This window comes from Diadema antillarum, unplaced genomic scaffold, assembly GCF_040938485.1.
Source record: "Diadema antillarum isolate AM-2024a unplaced genomic scaffold, OU_Dant_1.0 seq00001232_RagTag, whole genome shotgun sequence".
In the NCBI taxonomy this organism is placed as follows: domain Eukaryota; kingdom Metazoa; phylum Echinodermata; class Echinoidea; order Diadematoida; family Diadematidae; genus Diadema; species Diadema antillarum.
Genome location: NW_027272020.1, coordinates 398,767 through 419,449, shown reverse-complemented (window position 1 = coordinate 419,449; position 20,683 = coordinate 398,767). Strand labels below are relative to the sequence as shown.

General features: G+C 41.1%; 1 protein-coding gene across 1 annotated transcript in view; it reads left to right on the top strand.

The window, feature by feature from the left end:
• The first annotated feature begins 373 nt into the window (after positions 1-373).
• The window catches only part of LOC139745067 (nucleoprotein TPR-like), a 63,831-nt gene continuing 43,521 nt past the window's right edge, over positions 374-20,683 (top strand). The window contains exons 1-16 of the mRNA XM_071655481.1: positions 374-550; positions 6,624-6,728; positions 7,933-8,103; positions 9,796-9,899; positions 10,780-10,893; positions 11,829-11,972; positions 12,797-12,877; positions 13,784-13,940; positions 14,592-14,663; positions 15,127-15,221; positions 15,730-15,822; positions 16,456-16,560; positions 17,335-17,442; positions 17,849-17,979; positions 18,969-19,070; positions 19,791-19,947. Coding sequence (XP_071511582.1) covers positions 382-550; positions 6,624-6,728; positions 7,933-8,103; positions 9,796-9,899; positions 10,780-10,893; positions 11,829-11,972; positions 12,797-12,877; positions 13,784-13,940; positions 14,592-14,663; positions 15,127-15,221; positions 15,730-15,822; positions 16,456-16,560; positions 17,335-17,442; positions 17,849-17,979; positions 18,969-19,070; positions 19,791-19,947 — 1,908 coding nt within the window. The 5' untranslated portion in view covers positions 374-381. The remainder of the gene's footprint in view (positions 551-6,623; positions 6,729-7,932; positions 8,104-9,795; positions 9,900-10,779; positions 10,894-11,828; positions 11,973-12,796; positions 12,878-13,783; positions 13,941-14,591; positions 14,664-15,126; positions 15,222-15,729; positions 15,823-16,455; positions 16,561-17,334; positions 17,443-17,848; positions 17,980-18,968; positions 19,071-19,790; positions 19,948-20,683) is intronic.

Genomic DNA, 20,683 nt, shown 5'->3' with positions numbered 1-20,683 from the left:
TCTGTTGTATTGACATTAGTTACACAAAATAAATATGGTACAGTGTACTTTGATCTACAATGGAAACTTTTGTTTTTGTTGAATGAATTTCATAATTTATTTGACTGATATGATGCTTGATTACATTTCTTAAAATCATGAAAAAGATCTATGCAAACTTCAGCCTCTACACTCGAATTTGACTGCATGCAAAAAACACACATGTGAGTGCGGGGAAATTCAGTCTGCTCGTTTCCCATTTGCTCCCCGGTCCGTACACGACCTAACTGTACGGCGGTCGGTGCATGCAGCAGGTGCTTAGGCGCTGTTAGGGCCGTTCACACATTGGAGCGGTTTTATGCGGCATGCAGCGAACACACCGTACATACGCCAAGCTTCAAAATGGCGGGTGACGGCGAAAGTTTCAAAGAACTTTCCGCAGTCCTGACCTCCGAGGACATTGGTTCTATATCGGAGGACATTAAAACCAAACTAGAGAGGGTTCTTGTTTCGAAAACATCTTCTCTGGACACTTTGAAGACAAGCAACGAGCGGCTGAAGATAAATGCAGGTAAGATTTCCAGAAAAAAACTGGTAACCGTGTGTGCGCTGGAATCAACCACTGCACACACCACGGCTCGTACTCGTCGTAGCCTGTGTAGGCTGTAGCCTATTCGTAAGCTCGGGTCGGTTGGGAGTCGTAGAAACAAATCCCGGGGGCGGCCTTTCACGAAGTTGAACTTAATTTAGAGTTGACTGAAAATTATGGCTTGCCACTGGTTTCCCTGTTCATTTTCATTAGCCTAATCTAATCAGTAATAGATCTAAATCCCCACCTTCTACGAGTACGACATTAATTTTAATAAATAAATTTAACATGAAAAATTGGACAAACGATAGTTGCCTTCCCTTTCCATTTCTGCAGAATAATTCCATTGTTATTTATTTGGCAATTGTGCACTTTATGGCTCTACAGGGCTCGACACTAACGGTGGCCCGGGGCCACCAAAAATGAAAGTCGGGCCACCAAAGTGGGTAATCATGTAGAAATGCACACCTACCGTTCGCTTCGCCGTTTGTCAATCAAATTTCGTGCAGCTCTTGGAGATGCTAAATTGAACCATATCAGAGAATTTTCATAGAATTAGAAAGCCGAAAAGGGAAGAAAAGTGAGAAATCGGAGTTGAAAAGTACGTCGGGCGCGATCATAGTTCCGACGTAGTAAGTAGTGCATCGATTTCACAGAGAACGATGTCAACGATTATAATCGATTCTGGTAGTCTCTAATTAGCCGCTTACTAACAATATTAACATGACTTGTACAATACTTGTGGGCCCTAGATCTACTTTCATTTTCGTATTTTTTCTCATTCTTTTCATTGCCACTATCATGATTATCACTATTTAAATTATTGATACAGATTATTCATACCAGGATTTAGACATCCTTTCTTTAGAAATTGTGGCAAGTATTGATTTTATCATGACAAAAGTTGATGATTTAATTTGAATAGTGTTGAAGGGAAAAGAATGAGGTTGAAGGAAAAGTGGAAGAAAAGAGTAAGGCTATTACTAGTATTAGAAGGAGGGAGAGAGAGAAAGAGAGAGAAAAGAAGATGGGGAGGAAGTTGAATTCGAAGGGGATTTGTTGTTTGTGGTGATGGTAAATGGCATTAAATTAATGTTTTTAATTGATAAGTTCAATTTATAGTATAAATTATTGTTTTTATGATAGTAACGCTATTCATTTTTCCATTTCATTTTCTTAATCATGTACACAAGAACTGCAACCCCAATATTTGCTTTTGTTTCGTAGTAAGGTCCATTTTATTATCTTTTATTGTTTTGCACACATATTATCCTACCATCATTCGGTCAGCAAAATATGTTGACAGATTACAATGTTTGTATACAATCAAACGCAGCACGCAGTAGAAAATTAACTAAAACAACAAAAAACAGACGCATCAAGATCACTTTCTTTCTTCAACTTTTTACTGTTAAGCCGACGTAATTATTGTGGTTAAACACCAAACAAGCGGCTGTGTCACAGACTACAACGATCGATCATCATCATTATATCGCTTTTCCACATGTTGTGTTCACTGACCGCGCGACCTTACCCCAGGCACGGGTCAGTAAGCACATATGCACTAGCGATGACTCGCTAGTGGCGTGGATAAGCGGTGGCAACTTACCGACTTATAAACTTACTAAAATACACTACTTGCTTACTATACTATTACTATACTATTACTATACCAGGAATTACTATATAACTACAATAACTACAGCTTCGCTCACCTACGGTAACCTTGAGGGTCTTGCGTCGCAATTGGAGCTGATGGCGGACGATTTGGATGAGGACTTTACACAAGGCATTCAGCACAGTTCCAGTCATCCAGTCAGCTCTTAACCAACCAATCGGGATGCAGGATGGCAGCCCCCCCAATTTGCATAAATCCCACCCCGACTGACCCATAAATAGGGGTGTTCAGCCCTACAACCAAAAGATGAACCCAATTTACCACTACACTCCTCCCCGTCCTATAAAAGAGGAGACGCTCGGGGGTCTCATCTTTAACGTGGGTTCTCTGGTGGAACTCGCGGTCCCTTTGGAATTCTCCCAAGAGCTCCCAGGGCGCTCGACGGTTCCGGTAGAAAACTTAGTCCAATAGAGACAGCCCACGGTTCTCAACTTATAAGAACACCCCAGGTGCCTAACATGTGTGTATCTGCGGGGGCTCCTGAGGGGGTCGGGTAGTCTGGGCAAAACTACTCCGAGTCCTTGTGGAAGGCCTCCCGCCATGTGTTCCCTTATCTTACAACTGATTAATTTCCCCCCAAACCACTAGAATATTAACCCAAACTTCTGCACCCCACTATCACCATAACAAGTGATACTCCCTTGGGAGTACCCTTCAGTATTCCAACAATAAATGTGCCCCACCAAATTGAACACAAAGAACTAACCAAGCACCCGAGAAAATGACTGTCAGGTGCAAAACCCCCAAAAATGTATTCCTACTCAAAACTGATAGGAGAGAGTGCAGAAAAAGGAAGCGACAAGGGAAACACCAAAAACATAAAAAATAAACAGTAAGCCTTGCTCCAGAGCTTACTCACATTCTATTACTCTGCGAGCATATATTCTCAGGCAGCCTAACAAATCAGCTCCACTGGCTCCCCTCAGGTCAGCGCAACTGCTTCTGACTCCCCTCTCGAGGTAAGAAGGCAAATTGCAGCGAATCACCAAGGGTGGGTTCCAATGAGGGGCATCTGCCTCCAGAAGCAACCGCTGGAGGGGAAGAATCCGCAGTGCTTACTGGGCCCTGAATCCCATTTGGGCAATAGCCATGGTATACCCAAAATAGCACTCCGGGAATGCCTCCATCCATTTTCGAACCTGAGCAGTGAAACTGGCGCAATGATACAAGTGGATCCATATGTTCGGTGGACAGTGCTTCTGCATACGATCCCTGCACTGCAGGTGCACAGCTTCCCCTTCGGGATCTTCCCGACTGTATCGTGCATGCAATACAAGCACATTCCCCATGGCTCCAACTCTCGGGATTCTTTCCAGGGCACCCTACTGGATGATCCCATGAGAATCGGGGACGGAGTAGTCCAGTCCCAGCCCGCTGATCCCCGTGATGTGTGCATCTTTAAACAGCTGATTTAGCTGATAAGATTGCCAGTCTGCGACGATACCAGCGTGCATAGGCTGGATGTCCACTACTTCTTGCCACCAGGCGTCCTCTAGTAACACAATGCTGGAGCATGGGTCAGGGTCACAGTAACTTAGGACTCCACTAACCACACTCCCATGCACCTTGGGTAGGTTGCCTCCAACCTTCCCCAAGAATGGATCCCATCCTTGTACCCTAAGGAAGCACTCCATCCTGTCCAGACAGGCATGGGAATCAATGACAAAGAGAGGGGAGGCTACCCCTTTGACCGTCAGGTGTGAAACCCAAGGGGTCTGTGTGGCTGGTGTGCAAGCGAATGCTGGCTCCAGCCCCAGAGCCATCTCAGGCCCTTCCTCCTCAGCCCTAGGTTTGTCCCCCTCCCTCGCATCGCTCCCACACTCCACTGGAACAGATGGAGAGCCCTGGTCTTCTGGGTTACCTTCCAACCCAGGATCTTGTGGCATAATGGGAGAGGATGGAGGTCACTCCCCACCAGCGAACTCCTGTGGAGGTGGGATAAGCTCCACTGGAACTTTATCCAACTCCCCTTGGGGAGTCTCCTCCACCTTGAGATCCACTAATGGGGGGATCTCACCACTCCCGCCCACATGGTCTTCAACAATAGGAACTGCGGGGGCCGTGGCCTTAGCGCTTGGCTGGGCCGGCCAACCCACAGCTTGAATGGGGGCCACATGGCCACGGGGCTCTCATGGGTGCTGTCCCAGCCTAAGGAACTCACCCCATTGGCGGGTGGTCACCTTCGTAGCAAGGAACCAAATCACCCTCCGGTGGATCAATGATGCACGAGAATTTGGTGGTCTTATTGTGAACTTCTCGGGGACATCCCATCCATGGCGATGGGCCATCTCCAGCATCTCGTTGATCACACCCCCTGAGGCCACTTCCGTGGGTCCTTCCCATTCGTTTGCCACCTTCTCCAATAGGACGTCAAGATCGGCGCGTCCAACGATGCACACCGCCAGGTACCGGAGCGCATTACACCTAGCCTGGTGCAAAACATCGGGTTCCCACTCCTCATACCCAGGGAAGCGGAAACAGTCCGGTAGGTGACTGGCCAAGTGGCGTCTCCGGTTCGATACGTGCTTACCGCAACCTGGAACGAAACATGGGTACCGATTTCTCCGCCCAGGCAATAAGCGGTTGCAACTTACCGACTTATAAACTTACTAAAATACACTACTTGCTTACACGCTGCTACTTGTATACCAGGAATTACTATATAACTACAATAACTACAGCTTCGCTCACCTACGGTAACCTTGAGGGTCTTGCGTCGCAATTGGAGCTGATGGCGGACGATTTGGATGAGGACTTTACACAAGGCATTCAGCACAGTTCCAGTCATCCAGTCAGCTCTTAACCAACCAATCGGGATGCAGGATGGCAGCCCCCCCAATTTGCATAAATCCCACCCCGACTGACCCATTAACTAAATAGGGGTGTTCAGCCCTACAACCAAAAGATGAACCCAATTTACCACTACACACACAATCGATCATCAATCATGCTACGCTGATACAGCCGTCGATCGGCGTACTTTTGAGTCAAAATTAGCTACTTTTCTTCTGTAATTGGCTATGAAATTTCTGATAGCCACGACAAGTTTTTATTGACAAATTAAGGAAGGAAATGGTAGGTGTGCATGGTGTGCATTTCTACATGATTACCCCAAAGGGCACTTTCAGAAAAGGGCAAATTTGGTGGCCCACCTCGGGCCACCAAAATTTTTTGAAAAGTGTGTCAATAAATTTGTAACTTTTTGCGCCGGAAATGCATAAATGCATGCAGTGAGTGTGCGACTTATTAAAAAAAAATGGACTTTTATCAATGTTTTTTTTTTCGGGCCACCAAATTTTTCTCTCGGGCCACCAAAAAATAAAGTTAATGTCGAGCCCTGCTCTATCGGTACCTCATTCCCCATACGTCAAGGTGATATCCCATGAACCACCACACACTGAGCTGAGCAGCTGGCTAGCTAGCTTCAGCTTCTCTTGGTGTATGGAACGCCGTTTGACAAGTGGTAAAATCACTAACGTTAAAACTAAAGCCCGCCTCACTCACTGCGCTTCTGCGTAGCTGACACATTGAAGACCAAGATCAGACTGTGTGTGCGATCACAATATCGCTTGCCTTTGCTCTCCACGGCAGGATTTTCGAGCTTTACATTAACTTATGTCTACAACCGTTAGTATGTTGCATTGCAGAAAATTGCCATGGTGTAAAGCTGATCATCATGATCATGGTGAAAAGTGTGAGAAAGTTGGCAGTAAATTTATGTCTGTGATACAAGATTCCACTTTTGAACATCCTATTCCTTATTAGCAATGATTAGCCACAACAGTTAGACTCTAGGTCTGAACACTCTACTAATCCCTTTTTCATCCATCCCAATCCGGCCCCATCACAAATCGCGCAAACCAGCCACAGCCGCGCGGACGAGGCCTGTGTGTGTGTGTGTGTGTGTGTGTGTGTGTGTGTGTGTGTGTGTGTGTGTCCATGTAGTGACTGCCCGTAGATTGGTAACTACAGTGTATACACAGCCCAGCCCTGTTGCTGTACACAAGTGCATGCTTTTTAGTGCTCGCACGGCATCTGGTGGGGCTAGTAAATTGGTAACTGTGTAGACGATATAAACACTAACAGACTGACGAATCTGGATAAGATTTTTTTATTTTTTTATTATTATTTCACAGAATAATTTCACCAAGGCTGTAAATGGACAAGAAGTGTAGAAGTGAGATTTGGTATGCCACTTGGTTCTCATGGCTTAAATTTACTGAATTATCATTGTCTGTACCAAAGTTTGACTGTGCATGTAGCGGGCAGTCAAATTTTAGATGCCGTTGGGGTCGAATTTAATGGCCGACTTGCATTACAACTTTACATTGTATCTGTACCTTGACATAATGTGGTATTGCTGGTTCTCATCCACAGAGCAACGTTATGAGGAGCTGGAGAAACAGCTAATTGCAGCACACAACCATCTGGAGACAGAGACTGAACAGCTGAATGATGCCTTGAAGAAAAAGAATGAATTCAGTGAGTTGCTGTTCTAGCCTCTTTTTGTTTTCTTTTTGTTTTGTGCTGTTTCTTTTTTTGCATGGTCTGTCCTTGGGAAAGGAAGTTTGTTACATTTGTCCTTATTGTGAAATTCTAACACAATCCTAACGCAATACAGTGCACTCCTGTTATAACAAACACTGTTAAATATAACAAAGTTCTGGTTTAATACTCTGAAGTAAAAAATTCAGGCCATAACAATACGTTATCCGCATTATTTCTCTTATTGTTTATCTGTTCTGTTATAACAAAATTTCGATATACATTAACAAAAGATAACTGTCGGTCCCAAGGACTTTGTTATAATGGGAGTCCACTGTATGTGCATATACTATTACAGTCCCCATTGTTTGTTTGAATCAAATTTTGTTCTGTGGCTAACAGGACAAAAAAAGGACACTCAGAGATTATTTTGACTCAGTTGTATTATCCGAGGCATGATTTTGTGCACAATTCTTTTATACTTCATTTTACGATAAAGAAGTTAGTTATGTTGATATATTGATTGTTTGTTCATAAAAATTTTGATTTTGTAATTTCATACTTCTTCGTTTGTTTGTTTTTTCATTTGATAATATAGCTGATGTTTATTTTTAGTCATTACCTCAGCCAAGGAAAGAGATTATGTGTTCATCGGTGTTGCGTTGTTTGCTTCTCTGTTTGCAAAATGATTTTAAAGTTGTGATCGGATTTTAATGAAACTTGCAGGAAGAGTTGATAATGATGAAAGGAACAGATGATTAAATTTTGATAGTGATAAGTTAATTCTTATTTATTTTTGATGGATTTTTGATCATGTGGCGAAATAGGGTCAATGATCTTGGGAGTTCAAGCTACTCGTATTTGAGGCTTGCTCATGCACACTAAAGCGCTTGCTCTGCTCAAGGCACCGTGCAGCATGCAGGAAGCTGTGTGATGTAAACAAAACGCTTCTATATTGGGAAATTCAGTGATTTTCAGCATGCATGACTGATGTGTGGGAAATGAGCTGCTTGGTGGCGGTTTGTGCTCTGAGTACTTTTCTAGTTGATTTATTCATTCATGTGTTGCCAGAGAGAGACAGAAAGGGAGGGAAATTTACCGGTAAAGGTTTCTGTGAAGATCTATTTTATCAACAATTAAACGCAATGGAGGAATTAGCATGTGCTGCTACTGATGTGTCTCACAATGGTGCGTCTTTCAGATGAACAGCTCCAAACGGCTCGATCAGAGCTGGAAGAGTTCAAGGGTCGCAGCGAGGGCAGCTTGGTCTCGCACCAGGAGCTGACCCGTGCCAACCAGCAGCTGGAGGCGGAGAAGCAGGATCTGACGGGTGTGGTGGAGCGCAAGACCCTCCAGCTAGAGCGAATGCAAGGTATGGCCTACTCAAGCAGTATGTACATTGTACAAGTACACTTCATTGAAGCACAGTGGTAGAAGCCCTAATGTGTTATGTAGTCATATGACATCCCTGGAATAAGCCAGTTCAGAGTTAGCTCATGGGCACATTGGTACAAATGACCCTTCTTTTTTTTCTCAGTCAGTTAGGGGCACTTTACTCGTTTTCAGAGCGATATAATACATATGTAATATGTAACATTTTATGAGATTCATCAGTCCTGTTCAAACAAAGAATGAACTTGTGTAGACCGAATGACCAGAATAATTCGTCAGTTAACACTTGGGAAAGCATCCGTTTTATAATTTTGCGTTAAAAGTATTAACAATCTCTTTCTATTGATATTGCCAAATACCACTCTTACTGTCAGGGGGATGTGCTGGCAAGCAGCATTTTTACGGATTACATGAATAATCAGTACATCACAGATGCTCATCCCAGTGAATGTAAAAACCAACATGCCTGTCGCCAGTGTCGGTATAAATGACCCTTTTTCTGCTCATAGGCAAGGTGAAACTGCAAACTGCTCAGGGGCCGCGGAACCGGGGGGGGGGGGGGGGTGGGGGGGGGGGGGGGGGGGGGGGGGGGGCTGCAGCCCCCCCACACTTTAGGTTCGTGAAAAAAAAGGGAAAAATAAGGAAGAAAAAAGGGGAAAAATCAGGGAAAAATCAGGGAAAAAATCACAACGCCCACTGAAATTTGAATTTCCTAAGATTCCTCCCTTACATGAAGTTCCTGTCTAAGCACCACTTACATTCCAAAAAATCAATAGTTCCCTCATGTACAAGAAAATATATCCCCTTTTAATCAACCCTTTCCTCTCTCAGTTCCCCCGAACATTTTTTTTTGTGTGTGGATAATTTCCTGAATATTCCATCAAATATGCGTATAAACAAGATATCTCAATTTCAACTTTAAAAAGGCAAAAGCTCCCTCGTGCGGGAAGGGTGGGGATAGCACCTCCCACGCTTTCTCCCAGGTTGCGGGGGGGGGGGGGGGGGGGGGGGGGGGGGGGGGGGCTCATATTGAAATGTAAAGGAAATGCAGGCGTGCATTGGTATTGAACACATTTACTTTTTCTGCACCTAAGAAATGTAACACAGAAATAAATACATGTAGCTGTCAGGTCTTTACAGCAGAATTATTGGTTCAAATTCACAAAGGTAGATCTAATAAAATCTGTAATATAATTTTTATTCACGGTTTGAAAGAAGCACAAAATGGACATTCCCTGCTCTTTGGTGTGTCAGTGTGAGAATTATAGGATATCTGTTTGCAGTTGCCATATATGCAATGTGTTATGCATCACATGTGTATGTATTGATGGTGCCTTAACTGTCTCTTGGGAGATAGACACATACATTTGTCCCATGGCTTGAGAGTGAAGAACTTGAAGTGGAGTTTTCTAGGGAAGGAGAATATCTGTCTTCTATACTAGATACTTATTGCATCCACTGTCTTAAATGGCAGATGCTACAGTATATGACAATTAAAAGCCCCTGACCTGCAAGTAGAAATTTAGTAACAAATATATGCCAATTTGAAACACAGGCGAAAAGGAAAACATGTTGTTGATAGAAAACCACCCTTCCCTCTCCCCTCCCCCCCCAAAAAAAAATCCATCACCCCAATGAATTTTGTGATTGTGATTGTGACCTTTGACCACAGAGGAATGGAAGACTATGTCGGAAAAGCTGGCTGAAGCCAATGCAGCAAAGTCCCTCATGCAGTGCCAGGTGGACGAACTTCAGAATGAAGATGTCTCGTGGAAGGTGAGTATTCTTGTGTGTGTACTGGTCACATGTTTGTACAGCTTAGGAACAGAGCACCACACATGCACTGTCAGTACAACATAGAGAAGCCCCTAAAACAGAATTTTGCCTGTGCATAAGATGCAATGTCTTTTATCTATAGGGAGATGTTATTTGTTATAATTGATGTTGAAATCCAAGGATGAAAAATGAAATGCAGTAATTAGCGAAATGTTAGCCATCAGGAGCAAGACCTTTGTCTCAATTGAGCAACTGTTCTGATAGTAATTAGAATTAGTCAGAAGTTTCAGCAAGTTTTGCTTAGCTAAATTTTGAGTTAGGTTTGGCTCAACATGCCAGTGGACTGTGTGATGCGTTTTCTGGCAAATTCATCCTCAGCTACTTTTGAATGTGACATCGTACATGTAGTTTTCATGATAATAGAAGGGGGAATTGGATTTAACTCTCTCTGTGCCAGGGACTTAGGACAGTATGTACAACCCCAGTGGGTTTTCTGTGCCAATTGGCACTCAAATCACACAAAGGGTTTATGGCAGGAGATTTCGCCTTACGGTAGAAGTTGGCATGGACAAAAGTAAAAACTAAAAAGTTGCAGAAAATATTACTCAAGTGATGACTTGCAGTGCTGCATGTATGAGATCATCCATACCTGTGACCCATTTAAAGCAAGGTATTGGCTAATTCGGACTTAACAGCTTACATCTTCGCAGAGTACTTCAAGGCAAGAACAGGATTATTTCTCCCTTTGCAATCAACTGTAAAGAATGTCATAAGTAACTGGTCTTTCAATGTGATCTCATACCAAAGAATGATTTCAGTGCAGATCCTGTATTTGCTCTGTCATTTCTATCACTCTTCTATGGTCATCTTCTCCCCCTAGTTCCGAGAAAAGCGTCTACAGCAAGAGATACAGGGGCTCGCTTCACAGGTCGAGTTCCTGCAAACAGACCTTGAGAAGAAGACCAGGGAGGTCATTGACCTCAGGAAAGACAAGGTAGGAGCATGACAGATAATTAATGAAGTGTGCAATTAGTCAAGTAAACCTCAAGTATGCATGTAGGATGCACTGTTGAAGAAAGAAATTATTTCAGAAAAGAGGGAGCAGTTTATTTTCGCAGGAGGCAACACATTGGTTCTTTTTAATGAAACATATCAGTGAAAGTTTCATTGATTCATTTTCAGTGAACACTGCATCGATATGAATGCAGGATTGCAACTCTTATGACCAATGATATATCAAGATGCAATTTTTTAAAACTTGCAATGCTGAGCTCACCAATTTAATCTAGTTTAGCTGTCTGTTGCAGCTGACCTGTGGTAAATGCATCGAACAGAACTGTGTGTATGATGCCGTGAAAGCAATGCATATCTTATTTATGAAGGGAACAATGATGTTTAACAATATACTGTAAAAACAAAAACTTTCATGTGCATGAAACTTTCATGAATTTTGCAAGGAGGTGAGATTTGTGAAAGTAAAATGCACGTGAGAGTTTTCGTCTACACAATGCAATGAGCGCCAGTGCAATACTCTACACCATCTTGGTTGGTCATTCAAGAAAGTTTTATGCTGCAAAAGAGGCCATTGGCTCCAATTTGCAAAAAGTCACATGTTGCGAATGTATCTGACTTTACAGTATCTTGAGTCCATCTGTATTATGGTAATGCAGACTCTCCCCTCATGCTACTGTAAAAGTGGATGTTTTCGATGGATTAATTTTTCGCACTCTGCTGGGTAAGAAGAGTTTCGCATGTTTTTAATTCCGCGGAATCAAGACATCAGCTGAGCTACTGATACACATGGCAAGCAAAAATATTCGCGTGCTTTTATTTTCGCGCCAGTTTCTGGTTGCGCGAAATGCACGGAAATTTCAACACCGCGAAAATTTCCACTTTCACAGTATGTTGGTCTTTGTGTCCTGTTCTCAGTCCAATCAGATTCTGCAGCTCCAGAGCCAGCTGAACGACAAGACGGACGAGTGCAAGCATGCCCTCGATAGAGCCGAGCATCTCCGCCGCACCAGCCAGGACCAGACGCAGAGAATCGAGGAGCTAGGTGCAAAAGTCAAGGAGGTGAGAGAAAAGTGGGGGAGTTGATGAAAGTTGATTAATAATGCCCTGTGTGTGTTGTTACACTTACATGCATGATGCTGTATCACTGTTCTCTATTGACATGCTTTGTTATGATTGACAGGAATTGAAAATGTGCTGGTAAATGTATTGAAAATGAAGGTTGATGCCTTTCAAGAGAGTACAATTGTATGCCTAAGCTTCTTAAAAGACCTGGGGACCGTTTCATGAAACTTTTTGTCAGTGATTTACACTGACAACTGTTAAAAGCTACTGAAATCCGTGCGTCTGATTGGCTGATAGCAAATTTGTCGGTGAAAACCTCTGACGAACTCGTTGATGAAACGCCCCCCTGGTAGCATGGGGATAGCATGGAGTGGGAAGGTTGGCCCGGCTCGAATATATTTGGGAATCACTGTAACGAAGTGTGCACAGTTTTATTACTGATTTATATGTAGTTACACACACAGCCGAAGAATCTGGACTGGACTCAACCATTTCCGATGAGTATATGCTTTCATGCACATATTTACTGACACATGGCTGACACGGGCTGGTCTTGGTTTTTGGAATGTCCCCCCTTTGGGCAGCGAATGAAGATCTTTTCAATTGGACCATTTGTTTTTCCCCACTCTGCCAGATCTTTGATATTGTGCTCATTATGTCAACAATAATGACATTGAACATGCATTGATAATGTCATTGATTACATTTCCATTCATGTGTTTCAGAATGCTGATGTCATTGATAATATCATTGATAGTGTTTCCATTCATGTGTTTCAGAATGCTGATGTCATTGATAGTGTTTCCATTCATGTGTTTCAGAATGCTGATGTTATAGCCAAGAATGAAGAGCAGTTCCAGGCAGAGCTCCAGGCTCAGAGTAAACTCTCCAACCTGTATAAGGTACAATTTTGTGTGTGTGTGTTTGTGTGTGTGTGCTGCATGGAATTATTTTCTTGATATCACATCACAATTTACTATTTCATTTTTGATATGACTGCTATACAAAATTTGTTGTGTGTAGCAAGTTTTTTTACATAGGACAGTACAGAACTTTGTTTAAAGTATTTTCCTTTTGATCAAAACTGCTAATAGAATTTGAGAAGTACCGGTAAAATTATTCCCTGGTGCTGAATTCTCTGAGAATTAATTGATGCAAAGATTTGTGAGAGAATTTGATAATGATAACATGGTCTTATTTACTATGGGTAGCCTCTTCAGTGTGCTATGTACAAATTTATACACCTGGGTCAAGAGTGACATCATGGGTAAAAACATCTTGTCTAAGGACGTACACACTTGGCACTCGGATGTTTTTATGAAGGATTTAAGATAACAAAATCAAAGATTAACTCATCGTTGTGGTATGCCACTGGCCTCCCTGTGCAGTTCATATAATCTTTTCAGAATCCACTCCAAATTGTTTGTAGAAAATTTGTAGAAAAATGCCTTTGTCACTTATTTTAACACAGATATTCAATTGCTGCAAGAAAACTAAACATCTAAAAAATGTTAATTTTCAATCGCGAGTTAGAATATCATTGAAGACACGCACAGCATTCCATCAATAGAAATTGATCTTAACATTGAGATGGACTTACATCCATTGCAAAATAACCCCTTAACCCCCCCAACACACACACACACATACACACACACACACACACACACACACACACACACACACACACACACACACACACACACACACAGAGGATTGTTCTAAAGTTCTACAGCAGTGATTTGTGATAACGGTTGTCATGCAGTTATAATACGAAAACCTGTCCAATTGTGTCTCCTTGTTTCCAGCGGTCTGCCGAAGAAGCCGAGAAGCGGGTGGAGGAGTTGATCACGGCAGTGGAAGAGCTGCGGGGACTCCTGAAGCAGGCCACAGAGGCACACTCTGAGATGGAGACCAAGGTGGGGGAGCTGGAAACGAGTCATGAGGCCTCACAGAAGGAGCTAAGTGAGTTTGAACAAGATCTCTGTCACCTCAATAGGAGAAGATCCAAAGAAATCTCGTTTTTACTGTGTATCTTATTTTATTTATTTATTTTTTTATTTTTTTGTGCAAATAACTTAAATGCTGATCAATGTCAAATTATGTAGAAACATTGTTTTGAATGACCTTTGTAATTTTACTGTTTGTAAACTTTAATCAGTATCTTTAAATAATATTCAAAATTGAGTTCCAAGGTTCTTAAATATATACCAATTTAGATACGGGATCTTGTCACACATGGGACAATGAGCTGATCCAGGTTTCAATGTTATAATGAGGACCTAAAAACAGTGAAAACTTTATTGATTCATCAGGTTTCTAACTAGTTCAGGTACAAAAACAGAGAAATATAAAGAGTTGGCACCTGCAAAAATGCCTTGTTTTGAGTAAAAGGGTTTGTTTTAACCCGTTGAGGACGGTTTGATTTTGCTACAACAAGTATTTCTCATAGACGCTTGCCAGAGTATACTCGAGACTCGTCCTCAATGGATTAACTGACCTTTTTATAACAAGGTTCCACTGTATCTAAAAGAGAAAGCAGTCATTTACAGTCACTTTAATATTAGAGTTTTTATGTGTGGTTTGTTTTTATTTTGCACTCTTTTCCTCCATTAGATGAGAAAATTGCCAAGCTGGAGAGAGAGCTGGAAGATGCCAACGACCTTTTGACAGCTGCAAGAAAGAGAGGTATGAACTGGGCACTGAACATGATGCTATATCATGAAAGTTTAAATCACTGGAAATTGACGTGATGAATCTTTATTAGGAATGCCTTGGAAAAGAAACTTAAGTCAGAGTCTCTCTGTTTTGTGTTTCAGGCTTCACCTTTTAGCGGGTACATGATGAGTAGTTCTGACTTAATTCTGTTGTCCTGGTTTAATGATGTGTCATTCTGGAGAAAAATAGGTATTTCAAATGGCACTTTGTGGCACCTAAGAACATTTCTCTTTTTTTTTGCATTTCATGTGGCATTTGTTAACAAACTCTTATCCAAGGAGCCTATTTTGATTTTATGTCAAATTTTCTTTCTTTAAATGTCTTGTTCTTGTGTGCATTTGTGTTTATAATTCCAAGTTTAGTGAGATATGGATCTGGTTTATTTTATTTTTTCTCCTTGTCCTTGAATGTGTTAATTTGATTATTTGGCTAGGTGCTGCTCCCATGTCGGATGAAGAACTCACAGAGCTCTGTCCCACAGCGGCTGCAGCGAGCGCCTTCATCAAGTCTGGCATGACGCTAACAGAGGTGAGACCAAGTTGAAAGACCTAGCCTCCTATTACTACTGGAGGAAGAAAAGCTGTGAGAAGTAACTGCACAATGGCATTATTGCTACACCATCGTAAACACGAGGTCAATGTAGTTCCTCAAATCTGTTTGTTTACGTCGAATGAATGCAGCGCCGGATTTCTCACCAAATGTCTTTTGATCACAAATAGTGGGCATGACTTGTACTTCTATGTGAACTCAGATTTAATGTTTATTCAGCATCACATAATAGAGAATTATTTATTAGATCGATACCTATATCACAACTCAGTAAGCAATTATCCCATAATGTGCTTGCGACTTGAACATCAGTAGAGTGATACATGCCTTCTTATTAGCTAAATATCTACTTTTTAGATTTTTAAATGCTCTTTAATTTAGGACTTGCAAGATAATTTTCAATTTTTTTTCTCTTAATAGCTAGATTTTGAGATTAAAGATGTGATGCATCTAGATGACTGATTGTGTGTTGTCTGTTTGGCCGTAGATCTACAGCCAATATGTGAAGACATCAGATGAGTTGATGATGGAGAAACAAGAGAATCAACGTCTCAACATGTACATGGACCAAATCCTGGTGGTGAGCTAAAAATACAAACTTGCGTTGTCAGCTAAGAAATGGCAGTAATGACCACAATGAGTCTGGTTGTGTTTTTAAAGAAGAAATATTTCAGTTTGAGATGGCACCTCTTATTTTGTAATTTTTATTCAGGATATGCGTGGGAGTACGCTTTGTCCAGCCACTTGTTAAAACTCTTTTCAGGGAGCACATCTTTGCATCTTTAGAGAAGAAAACATAAAACATGTTTAAAACCTGTATATCCTAACTGCAACCTTCATGCAATACCAAGAGTATTAATGTCTTACCTTTGCTTGTTATACAGAAGCAAGCACCGTAGATCGTGTTGAAATAAGTTTTGATGGATACTTATGACTTTCTCTTGTAATTTGTAAGAGCAGTGTGGAATCCTGGTGAAGTGGTCGAACACATATCTGCAATAATATCAGGATTGAAGGAGGCAGATTACATAAGGTACTCATAAGAAGAAGAAAAATGTTACACTTTTGAATTTCATTGTGTTTGCAATGATTGAATTTATTGGGCAACTTGTGTCATATTGGAACTGCATGATTGTGGTACCTGTTGCACTATGTGAAGCAGCAGCCCACTATGTTGTCATGGTGACTGATTTGTATTCTCTGGTATGAGCAGGAGATTGAGGAGAAGGCCCCGGTTCTACAGAAGCAGCGGGAGGACTATGAGCAGGCCCTGGAAACCGTTTCCCAACTCTCCTCCAAGCTGGAGGCAGCCATGCTGGTAAGAGCTCGCTTCTTCAATCATGCCATTGGCTGTGGTTATGGATTTTCTGTTTTGGCATAAATTTTTGTTTCAATTTGAAAGGTCAAGAATTTCAAATTATTGTAGCTCTGTTTGTTCCATCATAGATTGAATTTGTGATGCAACTTTTTTGTTGTGATGCAACTTTTTTTGTGTGTGTGCTGATTTTAGATCCGTTTTTCATATCTATGTCATCTCTATTTTTTTGTTTGATGATAACAGTGAGTTTTTGTAAAGTGGTATATTCACCTTACTGAGGTGCTCAAAGTGCTCTTTAATATCATACCAACCTTAGTTACAAAAACAAGAAATGAAGATTTAGATAATTGCTTAACTGTGGGATCATAGAGGAATACAAACAAAACATAAAAGGGCGACACAAATGCATTATTTGTCTATATCATAGTTTGAATACATGTGATTTTAGATTGGATTTGAAAGTATTTCAAATCCAGCCATAATTTTCCGGTTAACTGTGTATTTAGAAACATCCGTATTAAACGCAGCTAATAAATGTATTGTATTGTATTGTATATTGCATTGTTTCAAAGTGGGCAACATTGGTCTCTTAATCTCTGCTACGGTGTATCTTTAAACCTCTCCAGAGGGTCTTAATGTAGGCCTCTGTGCTACACCTACTTTATATTATGTATGTGTGTACAGAGTCCCTGAGTGCTTGGTACATGTATATGTGCTCTGTGGCTTTTTGCATATGTGCACAAATGCCCTCCAAATTGATCATTCATCACACAGGAAGGTGAACAGCTGAGGATTGTCGCCGACGATGCGGAGAGGAGAGTGAGCCACCTTGGGCGGGAAAATGCCAGGCTGCAGCAGAAGAATGGAGACTTGGGACAGCAAGTAAGATTGATCACTTTGTTCTTTGGTGATTTTAATTTCATGATAGGTGTAGTTGTAATGGTGTCTAAGGAGTTAAAATGTAAAAATCAAAGAACAAAATGAATAAAACCAGTCAAGTGAAAGAATCCTACTGAAATCAAGCATTATATCATTTTACATGTTGCTCTTTTTCGTGGTTAAACACAGATATTTACAACTTTCATGTGCAGTCAGGTACACCACTATATTGTTGATATGGTTATTTTTTTATACTTGTATGGCAGATTTTTCATCAATTCTTGGCAGCAGTTTATTATGGTTTCAAAAAACCGCCCCAGAATTTTGGAACATCTCTACTCCCATGCCTGCTGCAAAACTGTGTTTCTCAAATGAAATGATGTCATGCTGGTCACTCCTTAACCTCCAGGTGCGTGTGCTCCTGAAGGAGGTTGCAGAGGCCCGAGGCGGTCCCATCCAGGCTCCAGCCGAGCTGGACATTTCCTCCAGCAGTGTCTCCAGCTCATCTCAAATCATCTCGGAGACGCTCGTCTCTTTCAAGTGAGATTTTTGCTTGTTGAGCTGTGGCTGCTCCCTTCTCCTCTGTTTAAAAAGTTTGTTCTACAGTGCACTGCCATTATAAAAACGTCTTCGGGACGGGCAGTTTTCTTTTGTTATATAGAAATTTTGTTGTAGCCAAACAGTGAGGATTTTAGAGATTATTATATAGATGATAATTTTGGGACCTTAATTCCATGTTTGCTATAATGGGAGTGCACTGTAATAGTCAACTAAAATATAGAGAGGGTATTGTTAGTTGATTATGAAACTATCCAAGTTATGGTGTATTTTGTGCATGTGTGTGTGTGTGTGTGTGCACATTAATCTGAGTCTGTTAGTGTAGGTGTGGGGGGTCAGCATTTACTTTTGTGAAGGTTAGTATAGATTAAGTGTCGGTACTATGTCTATGTGTAAGTGAATATGTATCTGTGCGTGCCTGTGTATGTGTAGGTGTTTATATGTAGTGTATGTATATCGTCTCTGGGGCGACAAGACCTCGTATCTGAAATTTTAGTGAAAATGGCTTTTTTGGATAAATGGCCAGATAATCAGTTAAGTGATGTCCTGTCCAAAATCATAGCAAGTCTTGCCCCCAAAATGAAGCCACAACAGCATGTCAAAGGAAAGGCTTTCCCATTTGATACAGTGCATTGGCAGCCATGTTTTTTTGCTCTTCTGAACATTTGACATTTTGTAGATACGAGGTCTTGTCGCCCCAGCGACGATATGTATTGTCTTTTGGATATGTATACTCTATCATATATCAAATAACATTGTTGTCAGTGGAGTTATTTTGTTACCTCATAGGTTTTCAATGCTAAAAGCATAAAAATTGAAGTATAATTTGTGTTGTCATTTCATTGCTTTCTCAAATTTGGTCACATTTCAGATTGAAGACATTTTTTTTTTTTTTTAACTTAGTATATACTTATAATTACTTGTAGCAAAAGAGAACTGATAACATGTCTACCATCTTTCTCTTTTGACAGATCTATTCAAGAACTGCAGGAACAGAATGAGCGCCTCCTTGGTGTCGTGCGTGATCTGAGCGAAAAGCAAGAAAAGGAAGAATCGGAAACGCTGCAAAGCAAGTGAGTGTGTGCTTATTGTACTTGTTAGTGTTAGAATGATGTAAAATCGTGTCCCTCAAGATGAACTGATTACAGATACTGCCCTATAATAAAGAAACCATCTCATACATATTTTCATGACGGTGTATTATTTTTGCCCTGTAATATTTGTTGTACTTTCAACAAAAGATCACTTGGGGGGCCTTTACATATAGATCACACTTGTACTGCCATGTAGTTTGCCTGATTTGTGCCTGTTAATGATAATAGTTGTTCTTGTCATTGGTGGTTGCTGGCAAAGCAAGTCCTATGTGGAACAGGAACCTGCTGATAATTATATATAATGGCCGTAGAGTTGTATGTACCTGATGATAAGTATATATAATGGCCTTAGATTTGTATGTGTTTGTATATCTATAAATTTACAGGTATGTGTGTATGTATGTGCGTATGTATGTATAAATGGGGACATGTACAAGTATGTATGCATTTCGTATCTGTTTGTGTATGTATGAATAAATGTTCAAATGTACTATATATATGTATGTTTGTATGCATATGTGTATGCATGCATTTTGTATGCATGCATGAATGTTCTAATGTATATTAATGTTTGCATGGATGAATGTATGCATGTATGAATACTTTCATGTGTATGCATTTTCATGTCCCACCATGGTATATACAACCGTATGGATTAATGTATGTATGTATGTATGTTGATCCTTCTTGTCAACGCAGGACAGCAGAGCTGAAGCAACAGTTGACAGAAGCCATGTCAGAGCTGGAGGAGATGAGGTCAGCCAGGACACGGCAGACAGAAATGGTAGAGTCCATTGCACGGCAGAGGGACATGTACAAGGTGCTTCTAGCACAGACAGGCTCTTCCCCCTCGCCGGTGAGTGGAACATTCCATATGCCCAGAATAGAGTACTGAAGTGATGATATCACTGTCTTTTGTTATATAGCTTGGGTTGGAACCATATGCGCACATAGACACTCAGGCTTGGTGAGTACTGTTTGGAACTAGTTTCCATAGTGATGAATGGCTATGACATCACACTTCGGTACTCTGTGCCTGTGTTGGAGCATATTGTGCAAGCCTCAAAACAGTCATGGTGCTTTCCACATGCCTCTCAAAGTTTGCTCGTTTGTTTGTTTGTTTTACTGTGGATTTTAATTCATTTCAGGGCACATTCTGTGCCATGAAACCCAGGTGTGTTTCTTGATCCATCCATACCTGCTGGTTTTGTAGGTTCCCTCAAAGTCCTGAAGAGACTTCACTTGAGTTTTGTGTCAAGGTACAGTCAACCTTGCTTAAGTCAACCTCGCATAAGTCGAATAATCGCCCAAGTCAAAGGTCTTTTCAAGTCCTCTTCTCTTTATATTCAGTTGATTTTAATCCCTCATAAGTCAAATTTTATCTAAGTGGAAGCTGTTTCTTCAGTCCAAATAGATTCCACGTAGGCAAGGTTGACTTTAAATGCATACATTAACTAGTATGTGTCAATTCAAATTTCAGCTAACATGGTTACATCAAAAAGTGTTGTACTAGCATTTCATTCAGTAGCTTGACAAAATGTTGAATTTGTGCGCAACTCATCAGTAAAACAAATGCACGAAAAACAAACAGA